Below are 23,664 nucleotides of genomic sequence, written 5' to 3'. Positions count from 1 at the left end.
AGGTGGCCCCGCGCTGCCTCCTGTGGCAACAACAACACGTCACCATGTAATTTCACTGGCTCAGAAGAACAGCCAATGAAAACTGCACATTCTGTGTTACTATACAGAATGTATCAAATACTGCATTGTAACAATAGAATGGTAGTTTTCATGAATCTAAGTGATTTTACTGAACCCAAAGGTTCGACTTTCCAAAAGTTTGACTTTTTTAGTTTTATTTCCTGCAAATATATATGTTGGGGGAGATGCCCCACAACCCCCCTACCTTACCCCTATACATTTTTTATATACTTTAGCCCCCCACATATATATATGCGGGAAACTGGGGGTCGAACATTTTGGAATCAAACTTTTGGGGTTAGGTGAAATTGTTCTAAACCGTTTTCATTGGCTGTTGTGTGTAACCGTTTGCTGTTCATTGCTATTGCTGGCCCCTCCCAGGCCCAGCCAGCCATGGCCTGCAACCTGCAAGCACGAGAGAGATTGAGATTTATAATCGAAGCAAAGCAAAGCGAAGTGGAAGAACAAACAAAGCAATTGCACGTGTGCTAGAGTTCCGGTGCCCAAAAAAGAGTGCCGGTGTTGGCCACCAGCAACCACCCCCACAAATTAAGCACTGCTTGTGGCCCACACAAAAGAATGGCCACTAAAAGGGCCGGTAACATTAGTACCCCACTGCACCTACACTGGCGTGCTAATGTGGTAAAAATGACTGCAACCCTGGAGAAGCCAAAACTGAATTGCAGCTGCTACAAGCCTATCTGACAACAGAGGCGACAGAATCATACTATGCCCAAAATTGAGTGTTTAAAAATCACCTATGGCACGTTCGCTATGTGGCAGCCTATCACATTGCAGTAGAAGTGGGAGTTCAGTAGAGGTTCCTCGGACTGCAAAATTAAAGTAAAAAAAGGGGGAATCCTGAAAAAATCCCGAAAAAAGAAAGCAAAACTTTTAGGAGGCACTCAAAGTGGGTTCAGAGAATGCTAGAACTGGAATTGTCCTCTAAACATGATGGTAAGAGAAAAATAATTCGCCCCAACAGGTCCCCAAGCTTAGGAGTGAAGGCATCAAATTATTTGACAAGGGAAGAAAGAAGGAGAAATGAGAAAAACGCATACTGTACATTGTTAATTTCAGAATCTATGGGTCCTTTCCACATTTTTAGATCACGTTTCCAGGGTTTTTAGATCACGTTTCCAGGGTCGCCCTCAAAAGAAGCTGCCCAAGAAATATCCCCCCCTGGTATCCTGCCAACATGTAGGCCTGGAAGGAGGTAAAGAAAGGGTGCAGCATTACAGTGGCAAAAAGTTAAGTTTGTCAGGTATGGGGCATTGTCTGGGGCACAATGGGGCTGTTGTGGGGTGGGCATGTGAGGCGCCGGGAAGATCAAATAGGCTTTCCTGGCAGGCTTTAAGCGGGTGGCCGTATTAGGGCCATGAGCCCAAAAGGGGGCGTGTCCAGGGGGGAGATGAGAGAAGAACAAGTTACTTTCTTAACTGGTAACGTTCTTTCGATGGGATGGTCCGACGACGTATTCCATATCTATGACAGGTAATGTCCACAGCTGTGCTGCATCGGAAAGTCTTTGGCGTCTGCGTCACGCGTCGATTACGTCGATGCGCCGTCCCCGAGGACCTCCTCCGACGGCCGACGTCACCCGATGTGATAAGTAGGACGAACGACGCCCATAGCCTCAGTTATAGTTTTTTTCCAGAACGTGTGCCACCAGTTTTCTGCCAGTCAGACACACAAGCTGCAATCGCAAAAGAAATTCTGCAGCGGGGAAGGCAGGGAGGGAGCGATATGGAATATGTTGTCGGACCAATGTTACCAGGTAAGAAAGTAACTTGTTCTTCGAGGGGATTGGGTCCTCCGACGTATTCCATATCTATGACAGACTCCCAAAGCAGTACCAAGCAAGGAGGTGGGAAATAATTTAGAATACAAATTTAGCATGCCCAATCAAATTTCGGAATAGAGAACTGCCTTGCCAAAGGCCAGATCTTGCCCTCTGATAGAATCGAGGGAGTAGTGACATACAAAAGTATGTACTGAAGCCCAGGTGGCTGCATCACAGATGTGACGAATAGGAACTCCCCTCTGCAGGGCAGTAGACGCAGCCACTCCCCTGATAGAATGGGCGCGCAAGCCAGCCGGAGGGTCCTTGCCCGCCAAGCGGTAACACTCGGAGATAGCTAAAATAATCCAACAAGACAAAGTCTGTTTCGTCACAGCTTGTCCCAAATGCTTTCCAGCGTAACCAATGAAAAGTTGATCGTCCACTCTGACCCGGGACATGCGCGAAATATAAAAGCTCAGCGCTCTCCTAGGATCAAGCCTATGGAGCCTCTCCTCTTCCTTACCAGGATGTGGAGGAGGATATAACGCTGGAAGAACAACCTTCTGGCTCAAATGAAATTCCGAAACCACCTTCGGAAGAAAAGAAGGACGAACTCTAAGGACAACTCTGTCCTTATGAAACACAGTGAAGGGTGGCTTAACTGAAAGTGCCTGTAACTCACTCACTCTGCGAGCAGAAATAACCGCAACCAAAAACACAGTTTTCAGAGTTAACAGCCTCAAAGGGCAAGAATGTAAAGGCTCAAACAGAGCACCCATAAGAAAGAACAAGGTTCAAATCCCAACCTGGCACCAAAAAAGGTGACGGAGGGAACACATTAGTGAGCCCTTTCAAAAACTGCGAAATTAAAGGAATCTTAAAATAGGAACACTCTTCAGACGAGCGCTTAAATATGGACAGCGCCGCCAGGTAACCTTTAATGGTCCCCACTTGCAAACTCTTGTGGGCCAAAGAAAGCAAAAAAGACAGAACCATGGGAATGTCACATTCAAAAGGATCCACATTCTGAACACTGCACCAGTCGCAGAACTTTCTCCAACGGCAACGGTACAGAGACTTTGTTGCCGGCCGCATGGCCGAGAGCAACACCTCCATCACGTCTTCAGGGAGGTCCCAATCCTTATACCTCAACCTTTCAGAAGCCAAGTGTGAACATTGAGGGATCTGACCTCTGGATGGAGAACCTGACTCCCCTCCTGTGAGAGCAGATCGTCTCGGTAGGGAAGACGACGTGGAGGGCAGATGGACAAGTCTAGAAGGTCCGGGTACCACGTCCTCCGGGCCCACGCCGGAGCAATGAGGATCATCCGGGAACCGAACCTCCGTAACCTCCGCAGCACTTGCGGGATGACGGGGACTGGAGGAAACGCATACAGCAGTGAGAATGACCACTCCACCACGAACGCGTCTCCTAAGGCTCCTTTTGGAGGAAATTCCCGCGAGCAAAACCTTTCGCACTTCCGGTTGACACTGGAGGCGAAGAGATCCACTTGAGGGGTCCCCCAAAGGGCGAAGATCTCCAGGAGAATCTCCTGAGCCAGCTCCAACTCGTGAGAGATCGTGCTCTGCCTGCTCAGAGCGTCCGTCGTCTCGTTGTAGTCTCCGGCCTGATGAACCGCCGAGATCGAAACTTCCTGCTGGATGGCCCAGAACTCGAGCTGCATCACCTCCCTGCACAGCGGAAGTGACCCTGCCCCCCCCCCTTTTTGTTGAGGTAGTGCATGGCCACTGTGTTGTCCATTAGAATCAGGACACTCTTTCCGCGCACAGTCGGCAGAAAAGCCTTCAGGGCTAGCCTGACGGCCCTCAGCTCCAACAGATTGATATGGAGTCTGGACTCCGACGGAGACCAACGACCACTGACTGTCAACTCGTTGGCATGAGCTCCCCATCCCGTGAGGGATGCGTCCGTCGCGATCGTTACCTCCGACCAGGGCAGCCAAAATGGGGCCCCCAGATTGCCCTCGACAGCCCACCACAGAAGGTCCCGGGCTACCGAGGACGGCACCTGAACAGGGTCCGACAGCCTGCCGGAGGACTGAGACCACTGCAAAGATCTCATCCGCAGACGAGCCTCTGGCACCAGAAGAATGCTGGATGCCATGAGGCCGAGCAGTCTCAAGAACTCGGACGCTGGGAGATCCTGGGCAAATTGAAACTTGTGCACCATCTGCTGAATGTGAAGAGCCCTCACCTGAGGAGGAAAACACTGCCCCAGGGACGTGTCGAGCACTGCTCCGATGTACTGGAGCCGCCGCGTTGGTGTCAAATGGGACTTCTTTAAATTGAGGGAGAAGCCGAGCCTGTGAAGGGAGTGGCAGGTGACGGACAGATGATCCAGGACTTGCTCAGGAGAGCTCCCCCTGATCAACCAATCGTCCAGGTGGGGGTAGACATGAATCCCCCCCCCTTTCCTGAGATGCGCTGCCACCACCACCATGAGCTTGGTGAAAACCCTCGGGGCGGAGGTCAATCCGAACGGCAGGACCCGAAACTGAAAGTGCGAGTCGCCAACCGCGAACCTCAGGTACTTCTTGTGCCTGAGATGGATCGGCACATGGAAGTAAGCATCGTTGAGGTCGAGAGACACCAACCAGTCCCGAAGTTGAAGGGCCTGGAGGACTTGAGAAAGAGTCACCATCTTGAACTTGTCCTTCCTGAGGAGATTGTTCAAACCGCGTAAGTCCATGATGGGTCTCAATCCCCCGTCTTTCTTCGAAATCAAAAAATAAGGGCAATACCATCCCTTGTTCCTCTCCGCTACAGGCACCAGTTCTATGGCGCCTTTCTCCAGCAGGGCTTGAATTTCCTGCGCAATGAACGGATCCGGACACTTCAAAGAGAGGTTCCCTGGTGGATTGTCGTAAGGCCTCTGCCGAAAAGGAAGACAGTAGCCGTGGGTTATGATCTCCAGAACCCACACATCCGAAGTAATGGCTTGCCACTCTACAAGATGCTGCGCCAGCCTTCCCCCAACTGGCGAACCATGGGACCTGGCCTCATGACTGAGTGGTAGCGGCTGCGGCGTTGCCTGAGGGCAAAGAGGCAACTGCCTGAGCGACCTTGGCATCTAGAGTACCTTTGTTTCCACCTCTGGCACTCTTACGATGGCCTCTTTGACTGCTAGCTCCCCTCGCTTTACTGAAGGACGAGTAATAGCGAAAGGAACCTCCCCTCCATTGCTGTCCCCTAGGACGAAAAGGCGGAGGTTGGCGAACTGCAGCGCCCAACGACTTCGCTGCAGCTTTGGAGGTCTGCAACCTCTCAAGGCTCTCGTCACCTTTGCTGCCAAAAAGGTGTTCACCGTCTAAGGGCATGTTGAGGAGCTGGGACTGCACATCAGGAGCGAACCCAGACTTCCGTAACCACGCAAACCTGTGCATTACGGTGCTCGCCGCCATGGACCGGCTGACAATCCGCCAAGTCCAAACCCGACTGAACGGCCTCACACATAGCATCCTTGCCATCCTGAACCATAGCAAAGAAGCCATCCCGTTCGTCCCCTTCGGGAATATGTTCAGCCGCTAATGCAACACAGTTCCACAGAGTGTGTGTGAAACGAGACAAGGCACATATGGAGTTGGCCGCCTGAAGCGCCATACCCCCTGAAGAAAACACTTTCTTCGCCCAGCCGTCAAAACGTTTGTCGTCCCTATCCGGAGGGATGGTAGGATACGACGCCTGCTTTGCCGGGCCCGTAGCCGCCTGCACCACCAAACTCTCCGGAGTGGGGTGCCTAGAAAAGTAGCAGGGGTCACTACTGGCTGGATGGTATTTTCCTGGCCCACTGCCAGGAGACTCTCCGGAGCAGTCCAAGCCGCCGCCACCCTTCTCTGCAGAGCCATATGAAAAGGCAAAACCGGGTCAGTGGGGGACACCGAGATCACGGATGTCCGTGACATCATCCTGAACGAACTCCCCTGGGGGAGCTGACCAACCCAAGTACTCGGTGACCCGAGACATAAGGCGCCGATATGAAAAATTCGGCATGAGAGCCAGGCTCCGGCCTACAAAACTCCAACTCTGGAGAGGTGTCCAGTCCACTGGAATCATGCAGCGACTGCCGCAGATCATCAAACTGTCTATGGCCCGAGATAAGGTCACCTGGAACCGTAACCGGAACCAAGCCCCCATCAGAGCCTTCATCACCCTCTGAAATGTACTCCAGGTGGGGAGAGGAAGACCTCTGTGGACCAAAGCATTGCCTGACCTTAGCCATAGCCTTTCTAGGGGCAACCTCTGACACCACCGCCTCGAAAGGAGTCGACGTCGAGCGAATCGGCGTCGACGTCAGCTGCAGCGCCACCAGCATCGGCGGCGTCGACACAGGCTTCGAAGCCGGCGCTCTGAGTGTGTCTCTCGACAACCTAGGCGCCGATGGCGTCGACGACCCCCTCGGAGGCGGAGCTTCGAGAGAAATCGACGACGACCTTGGCGCCACAGGCGTCAACGTCTTCTTCGAAGATGGCACAGGATCACGCGGTCTCGAGCGCGTCGAGGACCGGGACCTGGAACGGGCATGGCGAGAACGGCTACCCTTGTCCGAGCGGGACCTCTCCCGCGAGCCGTGCCGACCACCTGAGCCCGAAGGCGTACGAGCGTTGTCTCTCGACCGGTGTCGACCGACCCCACTCGGAGGCGCGGATGGACCGGTCCCCTGCGATTCTAGAATCGCTAGCTCTCTGCTTCCCGAACGAAGCCCATTCCTCCGGCGCCGCTTGCATGGAGGGATAAGCGACCCACAGACGGGCGGAGTCCTCGGAAGAGGACGGGGAAGGCGACCTATGCCGGCGCTTCCGGGAATGCCTCGAAGAGGCGGAGGAGTGGCGAGACCGACTCCTGGAAGGAGACCCACTGGACTTCCGACGATGACGCGGAGAGTCGCCCCTCGAGTCATCCGTCGAAAGCCCCGCAGACCTCGACTTCCGGGGGTTAGACACCCGGCCTACCGACAGCTTCTTCTTGCGTTCCCGCAAGGCCTTTGCCGTGCGCGACTGGCAGTCGACACAGTCGTCCGTATCGTGGGCCTCCCCGAGGCACCAGAGGCAGGCGTCGTGCGAGTCCGTGACCGACATCTTGGACGCACAGTCCCTGCACTTCTTGAAGCCCGGACGCGGGGTAGAAGACGAATAAGACATTGCCACGAACAGGTCTTCACAACAAACCGAACAGGTTCAATGAACCGAGAATGGAAAACAGCAAACTTCAACGAGTCGAGGCGTACCGAGATTCACGAAGCGAACACGTTCGCGGAAAAAACGGAACTGAGGCTTTGGGCATCGTGCGTCCTACTTATCACATCGGGTGACGTCGGCCATTGGAGGAGGTCCTCTGGGACGGCGCATCGACATCATCGCCGCAGGACGCAGACGGCAAAGATTTTCCGAAGCAGCAAAGCTGTGGACATTACCTGTCATAGATATGGAATACGTCGGAGGACCCAATCCCCTCGAAGCCTCATGTGGTTGGGGCAGATGGAGTTGGGGTGGACCCGACCCCGACAATACAAGGGAAAAAAGTGTCTTATGCACCTTTGAAGCCGCTACATTGCAACCAAAAAAAGGCAGCCTTGTTTCAGCAGACGGGCCTCGAAGGGATGACAACCGTCTTTGGATCAGTCTTTTTGTTACAAAATAACTGCTTGTTCTCCTTACATTGCTTTAAAATAAACGTGTTACAAAAAATGTACATGCCCCACTCCCCAAGCACTTGCTTGTGTTTTATCGGTTTAATCTGAAATCCAGAATGCAGAATTATAAACCTTTGCACTTTCTTATTTATGGTGAACAGTAGCCGCTTTTCCTTTCCATGTTTGAATATTGGATAGGTGGCACACAAGCATGAAGGGAGAGTGCAAAGAAGGGGTGATTTGTCTGATTTTACTCCTAGTTCGGGCAGGGGGAGGTTACTTTCTTCACCCTTATGGCTCCACTCATATTTCTAATGAAAACTTTTAACAACTCTTAAAAAGCCATCTTTAAGTTGAGTAATTTTCTTAAACACGACAGTTGAACACAGCAACAAAATCTGTATAAAATAAACACTTTAAAAAGTACTTTGCCTTTAAATGTCTGTTTGAAAACTCCTGGACGAGATGAGTGATCTTTTGTAAAATATTTTGCTTGCCCACCTTTGTGTGCGCGCAATAAAAGGGTCATCATTTGATCACATGAATAACTACATTGTGATTAATTCCTTTTTAAGGAAGCAAACCATCCCTAGGTCATTCCCGTGAAAAAAGCCTGTCTAGTAATTATACTGAAAGGATTAGAATCGGAGCTGGCTGGGCATCATAATTCACAATTTATAAAATGGGTGAATAAATCACAGAAAATGCACGCTAGGTGAGTGGCAAAACGAATGAAGATGTTACCTCCGAGGGCAGTAGCTCCAGCTAGCCCTCGACGCACATTCATGGGAGCCACAGAGTACCAGACGCCATCCTCTTCAGACGTGTAATCCAAGCACTCCACTGAGCTGAGCCGGGAACGGCCGTCATACCCGCCAATTACATAGATGCGATCGTTGAGAGACACGGTGGCGACATACCGCCTCTTACGGGTAACACTCTAGAAGGATGACAGAATTAGAAACCAATTGAAAAAAATGGATGTAGAACTTTGAAAGCTCTTTAAAATCACTTGCCAGCAGCCCTTCGATATGACGACAGTCACCTTCTGTTTAAAAAAGCTAAACGTATTTGAGAAAAAAACAGATTGCTTTGAATCCCTAGTTCTGGAGACTTGGTCCTTGCTGCTACTTGCACTTATTGTCAGAACAATATCACTTTGTACTTTCAATATTTTACAAGTGCATGTTTTACCCAACACCTCGCAACCTTCCCTTAACTTTCTTAATGCTCCGATGCTGCCAAGGCATGTGAAAGATCCATTGTCTGTACCTGTACCCTAAAACCGCGAATGCGCTATAAAGCTGGGGGACGGGGACGATGGGCTACAGCCCTGGGTCTTTTGGTTGTAGCCTCGTATAGAAGCTCAGTGGCTACAACCAAAAGGCTAGCTAGCCCCGACTACCGGTATTCGCCAAGCCCCGATCTTTTACCTAGCACCACCCCTGGTTACACCCATACAAATAAATACAAAAATTAAAAAAACATTGTACACTGCTTATTTTATTGGTCATTTTTAAGGCACATCATACAAGAGAATTGTGTTTCAAAACACCACAAAGCAACAGGGGAAAGAACAGTGGCAAGCAACAGTAATATATACATGTATGGGATACATTACTCACCGTAATCGTATTTCTGATGCTTGCATCTGCTTAGATTCACATGCTTTGTATAGACCGACATCTAGTGGAAGCTGCAGAGTAATACAGTTGTTTTCGAAATTTGAAAAGGGACGTTGAAAGGGCGTGCCAGTAATACTATCCCTATTGTGACGTCCACTGTAGCCATGGTCCTTCACACGTCAAGGTCCCTCAGATTGTTATTTTTCTGACGTGAGGTAGCATGAAGTGTAGCGTGAGTACAGAAGTATCCAAGCAGATATGTATCAGACAAGCTCATAAGCATCCACGTGCCTTCTCTCTGAGGGGAGGAAGGGTGGGCGCATGTGAATCTAAGCAGATACAAGCATCAGAAATACGATTACGGTGACTAATGTATCCCTTCTGAGGCTGGTGGAATCTGCTTAGATCACATGCTGTGCATAGATTAACGAGCAGTGTTAGAAGGAGGTGGGTTTTGAGAAGGTTTTTGTGCGAACAGATGTCTTAGAACATGTCCCACCTGTGTATCTGTCTTGGAAAGAGTGTCAATGCAGTAGTTCTGAGTGAAAGTGTGTACTGAGCTCCGTGTAGCTGCTTTGCAAATGCCATCTAGGGGGACACTTGCAATGAAAGCCAGAGTAGCACCCGTACCCCTTGTGGAGTGAGCTCTTGGCATGAAAGGCAGTGTCTTGTCTGACAGGAAATAGCACAGTGGTATGCACCCGACTATCCATCTTGAGATGGCATGTTTGGAAATGCGATTCCCTTCTCTGCCTAGGGCTATGGAGACAAACACAGTTGGTCTGTTTTTCTTAGCGGTGTGGTCTTGTTTACATATTAAAGGACCGCCCTCCTTACTTCTAGTGTGTGGAGTTTTACCTCAGATGAGCTTTGGGGGTTCTGGAAGAAAGACGGAAGCTCAATAGACTGGTTAACGTGATCATTTTAAATGAACTTAGGGAAGAACCTAGGAGGAGTATGTAAAACCAGTTTATCCTTGTGTATGACAAAGAAAGGATCCTGCACTGACAATGATTGTATTTCACTAACTCTTCTTCTTGAAGTAATAGCCACTAAGAAGGCAGTTTTGTAAGTCAGGTGTTTAAGACTTGACTTGTGCATCGGCTTGAAAGGGGGTTCCATGAGCTTAGCGAGTACTACATTGAGATCCCATCCTGGCGGTGGGTTTGAAACCGGAGGGTGAAGTCTCTTTACCCCCACCATGAAGTTCTTGATGACCAGCACCTTCCACCATGATGCTTTATTGTGGGAGGTGGTGTAGGCTGACAATGCTGCCAGGTGGACCTTCAAAGAGTTGAATACTAACCCTGAGTCTAGCAAGTTGAGCATGTAATTTAGAATGTGGGATGGGGTACAGTCTATGGGGTTAATTTGTTTAGACTAGGCTTCCGTGCTTCCTTCAGGATATCCATACACCTCTGTGGTAGGTTAAGATGTCCTAACTCTAGGACTTCAGGACCCATGCTGCCAAGTTCATTGAGTGAGGTTGAGGGTGCACTGTTAAATTCCCCGCCTGTGCTGAACGATTAGATTGGTCAGGCACAGGAGCTTGACGGGATCGCACATCGTCAGTTTGCGCAGATGTGGATACCATGGTTGTCTTGCACACATAGGAGCAACTAGGATGAGCGTCACCTGTTCCTTGTCGATCTTGATCACCATCTTGTTCATAAGAAGAGTCGGGGGGAGGGGAAAGCGTAAGCAAATTTCCCTGACCAGTTCATCCATAGGGCATTCCCCTTGGAGCCTGGCTGGGGGAACCTGGACGCGAAGTCTGGGCATTGACTGTTTTTGCTTGTAGCGAACAAGTCTTTTGTGGGAAAACCCCATTGATAGAAGAGGTGTTCTACGACCCCGGTGTCTAGTTGCCATTAGTGTTCCTCTGGTAGGGGATCTCTGCTTAGTGAGTCTGCCAGAGAGTTGAGTTTCCCTGGAATGTGCTGTGACGATAGGAATATTTTCTGTCTGAGTGCACATTTCCAAATTTGTTGCGCTAGCTTTGACAGATTTGGAGAATGTGTGCCCCCCTATTGATGTATAACATTGCCGTAGTGCGGTCAGTTAAGACTTACACTGACTGGTTCGCTAGGTGAATCTCGAATGCCAGCAGATTGATGTGGTTCTGTGCCATTGCGTGAGTCCACAGACCTTGTGCTGTGTGATGAAGGTAATGAGCCCCCGACCCGGCGAATGAGGCTTCCGTAGTGACAATCGCCTGCACTTCTGGATCGTGGAAGGGTTTCCCCTTCAGCTGGTTCTCTCTTGTCCACCAGCAAAGGTTTTGTACCTGTGTTGGCGAAACTACCACTAGATCATCCCACTGACCGCTTGCCTGAGAACACTGTTCGCCAACAATTCCTGCATGGGGCACATGCGCAGATACGCGTGAGTTACCAGGTAAATGCAAGATGCGAGGCATGCCTAGCAAATGCATTACTTTGCATATGCTTATCTGGCGGCCGGCTTGATAAGGAAGTATTTGCAGTAATATGTTTTGGACTCTTTCCTCTGATGGAAAGACCAACCCCTCTTCTGAGTTTATGACAGCTCCTAGGAACTGTTTGGTCATGCTGGGCACTATGCTTGATTTTTTCTCATTTATCGAGAAGCCCAATTGAAAGAGAAGGTTGAAAGCTCTTTGAATGTTCTGCCTGCAAATGAGGGGAGTCTCCCCCGTAATCAGCCAGTCGTCCAGGTAGGGGTACACTGGGATTGCTTCCCTGCGCAGGTGTGCTGCCACCACCGCCAGTACCTTTGTAAATACCCTTGGAGCAGATGCTATTCCGAAAGGCAACACCTTGAATTGGTAGTGCTGGTTTGCTATCCTGAAACGCAAGAATCTTCTGTGCGCTGGGAACATTGAAATATGAAAATAAGCATCTTTCATATGCAGTGTTGCCATGTAGTCGCCCCGCATTAGCAGAGGGATTACTTCCTGTAGCGTAGTCATGCAGAACTTTTGTAGCTTGACATACTTGTTTGCAGGGTGTAAATCTAATACTGGGCGCATTGTTAGATCCTTCTTTGGCACAAGGAATTAAGTTGAATAAATACCCTTGTTTACCTGGTTGGCCGGGACGACTTCTATGACATCCTTTTGGAGCAGTATGGCAATCTCCTCGAGAAGAATGCGTTGGTCTTCTTTTGAGTGAGTCTTCTGGCGTGGGGGATGGTTCCAGGGTCGTTTGAGGAGCTCGATACAATTCCCGCCCGCCACGGTGGATATCACCCATTAGTCCGAGGTGATTCTCTCCCATGCTTGGGTGAAGTTGGAAATGTGCCCTCCTACTGGAGAGGTATGAGTTGGCACCTGAAGCGGGTTATCAATGTTTTTGAGGTGGGGTACTGCACGGTCCTCTCTGGTAATTCTAGGAGGCCTGGCCTCGATTGTTCCCAGATTTTGATGGTAGTTTGCCCCCCATCTGGGAATTTTGTCCGCATGTGCGTCGAAAATTACTGTTCCCCCTCTGACGCGTTAGTTTGTTGGTTAGTTATCCCAATGATTTCAGAGTTTCATATTCTTCTTTAGCTGTTTTCAGGGCGTCTTCTACAACTTTACCGAAGAGCACATTCAGCTCAACGGGCATATCGAGCAGAGTGGCCTGCGTCTCCTGCTTGAAGCCGGATTGGCGTAACCAAGTGTGACGCTTAATAATGGTTCCCTCTGCTATGATTCTGCCTGCGTTGTCTATGGTGTAAAGATTACTTTTCAACAAGCAGCTAGAAGCTGCTCTGCCTTCTGCAGCCACGATGGCCAATTGAGACCTAAGGGGTTATATGAGGCTGATGACAACAGAGCTGAGACCTCATCCCATTTTTGGCAATTATAACTTGCTAAATGAGTGGAGTTATTAGCTATTTTGGGTTGAAAAGCAGCTGAAGAGGCTACTTTTCTTCCCATCATATACAGATTTTTGCTTTCCTTGTCCGTACTAGGTTCTGGGGATCCTAGGGGTGTACCCGCTCTCTTTCTCGTTGTTGTGACAACTAGAGAATCAGGCTTAAGCTGTCCCCTGATGTATAGAGGGTCTGATGGGGCATGTTTCAAAATCTTTTCTATGAGGGGTTCACCACCCGAGTTTGGTAGGGCGTTTCCAGCGAGGGTTGTATCTTTTGCTGAACAAACCTCAAGAGTGGAATAAACTGAGTCGCACCGTTCTTTTACTCAAGATTTCGTCAACAAAATCCTTGTCCTGCTGAGGTTCCTGTGTTGCTATTTGGAAATGCTGAGCTGCCTTGACGAGCACTTCATTTAGAAGTGGCTGATTATCTATGTGTGAATCTGTCCCAGGGGGTCATGGTTGAAGGGGGAAATCTATGTTATACATGTCAGGATCTGGTTCCACCAGACCATCCTCAACATTATCCCTGTATAAAGGGTCTGGAGCCTCTTGAGATACAAAGAGATTCTCAGTATCAGAGTCAGGGTCATATAGGTCAATGACTGTGGGGTCTTGCTCTAGGTCCTCGGGCGAGATTTCTTTGAAGGAGGTTGAGCAGGGATCTGAGAACCAGAGGCTGCTGTTGTGGGGGGGGGGGGTGGACTGTAAACTTGTGGAATAGGCAGGGTCCTTCTCATAAAAATTTGCCATGAAAGTCATCCTCCTCATGACTATCAATAGACTCAGCTGACAACTGGGCAGAGCTAAGAATGGATAGGGGGTGAGGAGGGAGTCCCTGGTCTTCAGGGGTGGGTGGTACTACAGTAGAAGGAGGAGCCTCCTTCTTTATGGCTGAAGATAGGGAATCCCTTTCTTGTGGGTCCCTACTCCTGTGAGGGGACGTATCCCTTTTGGACCTATCTTTATGGTGGGTCTCAGAAGAACTCTTCTTTGACTCCCTAGCCTTTACAAGGCCTTCTGGGGTGTGCTTTGTTACCAGATGGGCTAGTCCTTCCTGCGTATGTGTTTTAACCATTTTCGAAGATGAACGTCGAATTTTGGCTACGGATAGATCCGCAGTCTCGTCAATCATTCAGGAAGGGATTTGTGCACAACGTCTGTTCTATCTTTCGACAGTCGGGCCTGTCATGTGGCGACCGGGACCTCAAGTGCCCAGAGGAAAGTGAATCTACGGACCTCTCACTAGACGTCGTGCGTGGGCCTCTGTCTGACACACGTGTCGAATATCAACCGTGGGTTGTGTGTTTAGTGGAGGGGGTTATGAGTGCGCCAGTGCTGCCAGGTGTCGTTCCTGTAACAAGGCCGCCGGCCTGCCTGATGAGCTTAGGGGCTTGCGCTTGGGAAACCAGAGTGTCGCCTTCGCCATCGGATAGCTCTGCGTTGCTGCAGTCGCTGAAGGTCCCGTCCACGTCCATGGTGGCCTCGACCTGCATGGCGTGGTGGGCCCAGCGTTTAGTTAAGCGGTCCTTCAATGTCTTGGGTTTGAACAGTCTACAAGCCCGACAGGCACCTTCGATGTGGTCCCACGGGAGACAAATTGCACACTAGGTGTTTGTCGACCCACGGAAACTTTTTATTGCACTTCGGGCACAATTTAAAAGGGGTCTTATCCATTACGGAATGGCACAGCAGCTAGTCGTGTAGAGAATAAAAAGGTGCAAATACATTCTTAAATGCCCCTCCTCCCTACTGTGAAGGCTAAAGCCCAAAGCGGCCTTCCAAGGCCGAACAAATCCGCCGGCGAAGGTCTTAGACAGTCGTTTTCTTCACCGCTGTCAGAATATGTCGAAGTCAGTGATTTATATTATAAAGGATAGTAAGAAAAACTATCTTAAACTTGTAAAAGTCAATGGCTATAAGCCGAAGGAGACCTCAGCGAAATAGCGTCCGTCTATAATGGTAGAAAAAAACAATCTGAGGGACCTAGACGCGTGAAGGACCATGGGTACAGTGGACGCAACACTAGGGATAGTATTACTGGCACGCCCTGTCGACATCCCTTTTTGAATTTCAAAAACAACTGTAATACTCTGCAGCTTCCACTAGATCTCGGCCTATGCACAACATGTGATGTAAGCAGATTCCACAAGCCTCAGTAATATATATACATTTGTGGTCCTACTAGGCCTTGTGACATTCAGCCGTGCAAATGCATTGATGAAAAGTGCAAGGGAGGTGGAAGGAAAGGGGGAGCAGAGGAGTGGACAAGTGCTGGAGGAGGACTCAAGAGGGAAGCGCCTGAGAGCATGAGAGTTTTTTGCGGATGAGGCCGCCGGTCACAGCAGCAGTGGGGGTGATTAGCAAGGAAGGGAGAGAAGTAGAGAAGAGTTCTGAGCAGTTTCCGGAACTTTAGGAGGTCCGGCTCAAATCTGATGGGGGGGCAGGCAGGCTGTTCCAAAGGGAGGTGCCAGACGCAGAGAGAGACCTGCCACCACTCTGCTTGGAGAAAACATTTGACAGTTGGAATTAGAGGAGCGTAGAGATCTAGCAGAGGAGTATTTAGGGAGGGAAAGTTGGAGATAGCATGGACTCAGGTCCCAGAATGCCTTGTGGATGATGCAGAGGGTCTTGAATTTGATCTCTGCAGCCACTGGGAGCCAATGGAGAGATTTTAGGGCTGCAGAGATCCGGTCCCTGGGCTTGTGGCAAAGGATAATTCTTGCAGCCTTATTCTGTATTAGCTGGACGAGGGGAGGAGAGAGGGAGATTGAGAAAGAGGCTGTTGCAGTGGTCCAGCCTGGATAGGAGCGGAGTTCAGGAGACATTGAGCTTCTGGGGGAAGGTGAGAAAAGGAAGAATGCCCCTTAGGAGGAGGAGCTGGAAGTGGGACTTCTTGGTAAGGTCCATGATGTGAGGGGTGAGGGAGAGAGCGGAGTCAAAGATGTCCCCAATGTTTTTGGCCTCACAGGATGGTGGGGGTAGAGGGGAGGACCAAAGGGTAGGAGGAAAGAAGGGCACAGGTGTCCCGATGAGTAGGATCTCAGTCTTACTGACGTTGAGATAGAGATTGTTCGCTGAACACCATGCCTGAACGGTGGACAGACAGTCGGGGATGAGGGAGAAGGAAGAGGGGGAAGTAGAAGGGAGTTTGAAGGAGAGCTGTGTGTCATCAGCATAGCACTGGAAATGAGGACAGAAGGAGGAGATCAGATAAGCAAGAGGGGTGAGATGGATATTGAAGAGCCAGGGTGATGGGATAGAGCGGGTAGTGGAGGAGGAGAAAGGGCCCAATTGCAACTGGGAGGGGTGGTTAGTGAGGAAAAAGGTCAGCCAGTCCAGTGCTCGGTCGGTCATGTTGAGGGTGTCACAGAGTCGTTTTAGGAGGATGGAATGGTTGACCGTGTCAAAGGCAGAGTAGAGATCGAGGAGAATGAGAACAGCAGGAGAGTTGGAATCAAGGTTTGCAAACATGCTTTCACGGGTGATCAGGAGAACAGTTTCCATACCTCCGGATGCCCGGAACCCAGAATGATTGTCATGAAGGCAGCTAGCAAGATCAATGTGGAGGGTCAATTGGGTGAGGGCCAACTTTCCCCAAGAGTTTACCCAGAAAGGGGTTAATAGAGATAGACTATAGTTAGGCAGGCAGGAGGGGTCAGCATATGGCTTTTTTTTTAAGAGAGAGTGCACAAGGGAGTGCTTGAGCGATAGAGGGAAAGAGCCAGTGGCAAACAAGTGGTTACAAAGGTCTGCAAGGGCCGGGGGTGAGAGGAGATGTTCTCCTTAATTGTTCTGGAGGAGCGGGGGCACACTTGTCTGGACAAAACCTTCATAGAGCGGACCATTTAAGAAACCTAGTCGGGTGTGGTGGGCAGGAAGGAGGAGAGTGAAGGGGGTGGGAGCAGGGGGGCCAAGAGCGGCAGGGGAGTAGGAATGGGAGAGGAGATAGGGGAGTGTGAGGACAGGATGTCGTGAGTTTTGGATGTGAAGTGGGAGGCCATGGCAGTGCAAAGGGCCTGGGAAGGAAGGTGAGAGGTGGAGAGTGCAAATGTATTGGCAAGTTCCTTGCAGATTTTGAAAAGTTCAGACATGTTGTTGGAGCCTCTAGTGATGCAGGCTTGGATGTGGGCAACACAAACAACTACATTGTCAAAACATACTAAACTTAATGTAACATTGAAACATTCACTACGTTAAAAACCTCAAAGAACTTCCAAACTTCTCTTTCCTTTGTTACTGGGTCAATTTCCCCTCTCCAAGTAGCACTTTGTGTACTTTTATATACTTTAGTTTTCTGGCACCTGTAAAAGTAGAGTATTCTACTAAGTGAAGAATGCATACATTAGGTTAACTCCGGAGGACAGGAGTATATTTGACTCAATGGCTTTATTGTTCAAATAGGTCTCAGTTCATCAATATGCCTTTATGATAAATATAAGATGGGAGACGTCCATTGGCCACTTCATTCACACACAGTTCTGCCACAACTGACTCTCATATCAAACATTCATTCAAAGCACTCACACAACATTCTCTGAACTGCACTTGTACACAGCATACAAGAACATTCTGCAGCCAGTCATGGCCAGCAAGAAAAGCCCAGGACACAACATAGGAGGCGAGCCAACTACATGTTAAGTCTTCTTTGTAATTGTGCATCTGCATTAGTCGTCAATAATAGCACATAAGGTGTTCCTTTTTCCCCTCCCTTCATAAAAAGATAACAGGACATTTTCCAGGATATCTCTGGGTACTTCAAATGCTTGCTCGTCATCTCAATGATGGATCCAAGGAACAGAGCATGGAGTAATAATCAAGAGACAGAAATGCAACTTCTAGTTTACACAAGGGACATTCCAGGATGTCGGAGGAGTTTGGGAGGGTTACTGTTGTTTTTGTCCAAGAGCTGTGTTGCAAAGGTATGGGGAGGGGTTTTCTGTACAAGCATGGATGCGGGACATTGTGTATTGTCATGACATGGAGGAGGAATATAGGTACTTATGGCTGGTCTCTTCCCGACGCAGGGATATATGCAGCCCCTACCAGAACTACCGAATAAATAGAACTCTAGGTACAACCACTGGTTTGTAACTTTTAAATGTCTCACCTGGTGGAACCCACTGAATTCAAATGGTTGGTCCAGAAGGGGTATGTTACGAGGGTGGTTAGGCAGTCTGTGCCTTGCTAATGATCGTGATAATTGGGGATTGTTCCTCTCTGATCCTTCTTCGATTCTCTCCTGGAATGTTAAAACGTCCTGATTTTGGTGCACACTTTGTCCTTCCCATGCCATAATAATGATTGGACATGATGTTGCTGGACTGTCATTGTTCTGTTTATTTTGAAACAAGGAACAAGTTACTGTAACTGTTGTTCTCCAGCATGGGTCTGGCATGGATTCACATGGTCATGAATATTCCCCGTCGTCAGGCTGGGAATCCACGGTAAAGAAAAAATTATTATCAGTTTCGTTTCTGATCTGTCTTTCGTAGTAGTAACCAATCACTGATCTCTGCGTCATACTGACCACAGCCAATGACTGCCCTCTACCTAAGCCCCGCCTCTGGCAGCCATCTTCAGATTTGGTAGCACGTGAAGTGGCAGTATGACCAAGTGAAGAGCCGCAGAGGGGTAGGCGGGAGGGTTCGCATGTGAATCCATGCCAGACCCATGCTGGAGAACAACAGTTACAGGTAAGTAACTTGTTCCTTCTCCAGCATGGGGTCTGGCATGGATTCACATGCTCATGAATAAAGAATACATAGCAGTACACACATGCACAACCACGGGAGGTGGCAAAGGCTCAACATTAAGCATTACATCAAACTCAACATTAAGCAATTCTTACCTCCTCACCAGGCTCACCTTAGGCGAACAGGTTGCGCAGCACTGCTTGGCCGACCCTGGACTCCTCCCTGGAATCCCGATCGACGCAGTAGAATTTCGTGGAGGTGTGCGTCGACCGCCAAGTAGCAGCCCTGCAGATGTCCAGCAAGGGCACACCAGATAGGAACGCCGTGGTAGCTGCGATCGCTCTGGTGGAATGGGCTCTGGGACGGCCAGGCAGCGGTCGGTTTGCCAACCGATGACAGTACATGATACAGCCGGAGAGCCATCTGGAAATGGAAGCCTTCGAGAGAGCCTTCCCCTGATTGACAGGTCCAAAGTTCACAAAGAGTTGTGACGTCTTCCGAAAACACTTCGTGCGGTCCACGTAGAACTTCAGCGCTCTAGCCACATCCAGCGAGTGCAAAGTCCTTTCAGCCGGCGACGAAGGCGACGGGAAGAAAACAGGCAACACCAAGGGTTCTTTGAGGTGGAAGACCGACGGCACCTTGGGCATGAAGGAGGGGTGCGTCCTGAGCACTACCCTCGTGTCGTGAAAAGTCAAGTACGGGGCCTTGCAGGAAAGGGCCTGGATCTCTCCCACCCGTCGTGCGGAGGTGATGGCCACAAGAAACGCTGTTTTCCACGACAAGAACTTCAACGGAGCCGAGTGCAGAGGCTCGAACGGAGGTCCCATGAGCTTGGTCAGCACCACGTTGAGCTCCCACGCCGGGGCCGGAGCCTTCACCGGCAGGAACGTTCTGAACAGTCCCTTCATGACTCTCACCAGACGATGAGACCACAAAGACGTCCGCCCCGTGGTTCTGGTGTATCGGGAGATCGCAGCAAGATGAATCTTGATGGACGCGTGCGCCAGTCCAGCTTTGGCCAGCGTCAGTAGGTACGGCAGTACTTGGGGAGCCGTAATCCGTAGAGGGTTAATCTTCTGTGCGTGGCATCAGACAGAGAAGCTCTTCCATTTGTGTCCGTAGCATTTAAGAGTTGAGGACGCCCTGGCCTTTGCAAGAACCTCTCTGCAGTCGGCCGGTATGTCGTATCCTCCAAACTCTAACGCTGCATGAGCGAGGCCTGCAAGTTCAGCGACTTCGGGTCGTGATGGAGTATGGCGCCTCCTTCCCTGGAGAGAAGATCCGCGTCCACTGGCAGCTTGATTGACGGGGACGCTGACAAGTCCAGAAGGTCCAGGAACCATATCTGCCTCGGCCACGCAGGTGCGACGAGGATCATCCTGCACCGTGACCTCTTGAGCTGGTTGATGAGCCGGATCAGCAATGGCAATGGAGGGAACGCGTATAGAAACAGGCCCTCCCAGGGGAACGAGAAAGCATCGCCCATGCTCCTCGGCTGGGGAAATCTGCTGGCGAACCTCCGGCACTTGGAGTTCGTCGCCGTCGCGAACAGATCGATCTGGGGTGTGCCCCACCGTCGGAAGAGGCGGTCCACTAGATCCTGTCATAGTTCCCACTCGTGGCACGAGCGCAGCTCCCTGCTGAGTGAGTCGGCGATGGTGTTTTTTATCCCTGCCAGATGAAACGGCACCAGAAACATCCCTTGGGCGACGGCCCAATGCCACAGATCCTGCGCCTCCCTGGACAGGGCTGGGGACCTGGTTCCGCCCGGTTTCCTGATGTAGAACATGGTGGTGGTGTTGTCGGTGAAGATCCTCACCACCTTGCCCTTGAGGGACGGAAGAAAGGACCTGAGGGCCCAAAACACTGCACGGAGCTCCAGGACGTTGATATGGAGGGACTTCTCCGTCGGGAGCCAAAGGCCTCTCGCGTGCAGATTTTTGGTGTGCGCTCCCCACCCTTCCAGGGAGGCATCCGTGGTCACTGTCTCCTGGTGGCCGGTGGTCTGGAAGTCCATGCCCGCCGTCAAATGCGCGCGGGTGCCCCACCACCGGATCGCTCGTCGGAAACACTCGTCGAGTGTGATCCTCTCCTCGAAGCTGCCCGTCGTCTGGATCCAGCGCGCGTCCAGGAACTCCTGCAACGGGCGCATCCGGAGCCTGCACAGGCGGATGAGGCAAATGCAAGAAGACATCATTCCGAGGAGGGACTTGATGGACCTCACTCTGGCCGCGTCCGCAACCAGCATCCGCTGCACCTTGCCCAAGATGGCCCTCGTCCTTTCCTCCGACGGAGAGGCCAGAAGCGACACTGTGTCGAGCTTCGCTCCCAGAAACAGTGCGTCTTGCGCGGGCACCAGGTGGGACTTGGCGTAGTTTATGGAGAATCCCAGGTCCGTGAGAAGTTGGACGGTCCTTGCCGTGTGCTCCACGGCGAGCTCCTTCGTCTTCGCTCGGATGAGCCAGTCGTCCAGGTAGAGGTAGACGTGGATCCCCTCTCGGCGCAGCTGCGCTGCCACTGGTGCGAGGCACTTGGTGAACACCCTGGGTGCCGACCTCAGTCCGAAGGGAAGGGCTCTGAACTGATAGGGTGTCCCTTTAGGATGGGAATATGGAAGTAGGCATCCTCCAAATCCAACGACGACAGGAAATCGCCCTCCTCCAGCTGACCCAGGACGTGTTGGAGGGTGACCATCCGGAACTTCTGTGCCTTGATGAATTTGTTCAGTCGTCGTAGGTCCAGGATGGGACGCCATCCTCCCATCATCTTCTTCACGAGGAAGTATCTTGAGTAAACTCCGGAGCCCCGAAGCCTCTTTGGGACGAGCTCGATGGCGCCCTTCTTGAGCATCACCTTTACCTCCAAGATAAGTTGAGGGACGTGATGTTCTTTCCTGGCCACAGGGGGGACGCGCGGGCACCTCTTTAGAAACTCGAGCGTGTGACCCTGGGCTAGGGCGTCCAGCACCGAACGGTCGGTGGAGATGGACTCCCACACGCTGACGAAGCTCGCCAGCTGGCCTCCCACCGGGGTGCTTCGGTGGGGGCCCGACCCCACGGCCGGTTCAGTCCTGCTTCGACGAGGCTTTGCCGCATTGTCCTCCTTGGCGACGACGGCGGGGTCCGCCTGACTTGCCTCGTCCCCTGTAAGCTTCCTGCGACGACGAACGGGCCACTTGACGGTAGGTGGAAAATCCGCCGCCGGAACCTTTGGAGGCACCCCGTTTGCCTCCGCCGCTCCGAAAGGGCGGCCGCCGTTGCTGGAGAACCCCAAGAGCCCGGGCCGTCTCCGTGTCTGCCTTGATGGCTTGAAGGGAATCGTCCACTGTTTTCCCAAACAGGTTGTTTCCGTCGAACGGCATGTCCAAGACTCTGGTCTGCACGTCCTGACGGAAGTCAGTAGCCTTGAGCCATCCACGCCGCCTAAGGCACACGCCGTTGCCCAACTGGCGAAATCCAGTGTCAGCGATGTCCATCGCAATCGTAATGGCGTGGTCCGACGCCACCTCTCCTTCCTGCAAGATCTCTAGGGCATCCGCCCTCTTGTCGTCCGGTAGGAAGTCCAGCAGGGGGGCCAGTTTGTACCACAACTCCCTGTCGTAGCGGGCTACGATAGCCAAGGCGTTGGCCGCCTTAATCGTCGTCGCTGCAGACGAGATGACTCTGCGTCCCATCGTATCCAATTTCTTTCCCTCGCCGTCCGGCGGGGAGGTCGACGTAGAGGCCGCACCCCCCCCCCGCTTTCTTCCTGGCCGCCGCGGAGATGACCGAGTCCGGGGTCGGCTGTGGGGGCCGCGTCCGGGACCCGGTACTTCTTCTCGTACCGATCCCTTCTAGCCGGCATCATGGATGGGTTCTTGAGGAGGGCGAGGCCCTCATCCCAAATATCGTCCAGTAGAGGTACGGAGAGGACCGTCTTCCTCTTGGCCTCGCGCCGTTGATAAAGGAAACCTTCCTTCTTCTTCTCTTCCGGGCAGAGCTCGAAAAGCTCGGATGCCCTGGCGATCATGGAGTGAAATGATCCAATCTCGTCGGGCGGGGAAGCCCGGGTGGGAGGTGACGACAGCAGATCCTCGTCGTAAACCTCGTCGTCCGTACCCGTCGCGGCCTTGTCAGTCCCCGTATCATCCCCACGAGTCGTGGACGGGGAGGAGGGCTGAACAGGGCGCGATGGCTGAAAAGGAGGTGGAGGATGAATCCTTCTCTTTGGGGGAGGGCTCCCAGAAGGGCCTGGCTCTGGGTCCCCCGTCGGGAGCGGTTCCTCCGCTGGTGGTAACGGCAGTCTTGTCCTTATCTCCGAGCATAAGGACTGTATAGCCAACAAAATGGCCGCCGAGTTGTCTTGCGGCACTGGTTGAGGGGAGTCCGACGGGCGGTCAGGGGCCCCGTCGGCACCCTCAACGTTATCGTCGTCTCCTACGTCAGGGTCCCTCCCGACGGGCTGGTCTTCTTCTACCCAACGCCGTGGCTTAAGACCTCGATCAGCTCTTCCTCAGAGGTTGAGGCCGAATCCATGACGACCTCCTGCCCCCCCTTTTTCTTCTCCGTCGGAGGTTTCACGGGGTCCTGTCGATGGGCATAAAAGAGGACTCCCTCCGCGGTGGCAGGGAGAATCTGAGCCCCCGAGGTCGCCACCACTGGTGTAGCCTCCACAGGCTGAGCCAGGGCCACCGCGACTGTCTCGATAGAGGCCGTGGCCGGATGGATTAAGGCTTTCACCACCTTAGGTGCGCCCACCGCCTTCTCCTTGGGGGGGAGGGTCACTGCCTCACTCTCCCTCCGATGGGGCCTTCGAGCTCGACCGGGGCCTCTCCAGGAGCTTCGCCGGGTGCTCGGCCTTCCTCTTACTCGAACCAGAGCGTTGGCTCGTGGTTGATGGTGCCGGGGAGGATGCGCCCTGCCTGGCGCCCGTAGAGCCCGACCGTTCGGCGCTCCCGGTGCCAGCGGACTCGCGGTGCTTGGCCTTGTGTTGGACCCCCGTCGCCGGGGCGTCCTCAAAGGTCTTAGAA

General features: G+C 51.8%; 1 protein-coding gene across 1 annotated transcript in view; it reads right to left on the bottom strand.

Annotated features, from left to right (window-relative positions):
* The window catches only part of KLHL12 (kelch like family member 12), a 1,608,338-nt gene that overhangs the window by 460,534 nt on the left and 1,124,140 nt on the right, over window positions 1-23,664 (bottom strand). Inside the window, exon 8 of the mRNA XM_069633689.1 lies at window positions 8,238-8,433. Coding sequence (XP_069489790.1) covers window positions 8,238-8,433 — 196 coding nt within the window. The remainder of the gene's footprint in view (window positions 1-8,237; window positions 8,434-23,664) is intronic.

This window comes from Ambystoma mexicanum, chromosome 13 (genome assembly GCF_040938575.1).
Source record: "Ambystoma mexicanum isolate Mex_15411 chromosome 13, UKY_AmexF1_1, whole genome shotgun sequence".
Classification (NCBI taxonomy): domain Eukaryota; kingdom Metazoa; phylum Chordata; class Amphibia; order Caudata; family Ambystomatidae; genus Ambystoma; species Ambystoma mexicanum.
The sequence above is the reverse complement of the archived record's forward strand: the minus strand, read 5'-3'. Positions and strand labels throughout refer to the sequence as shown.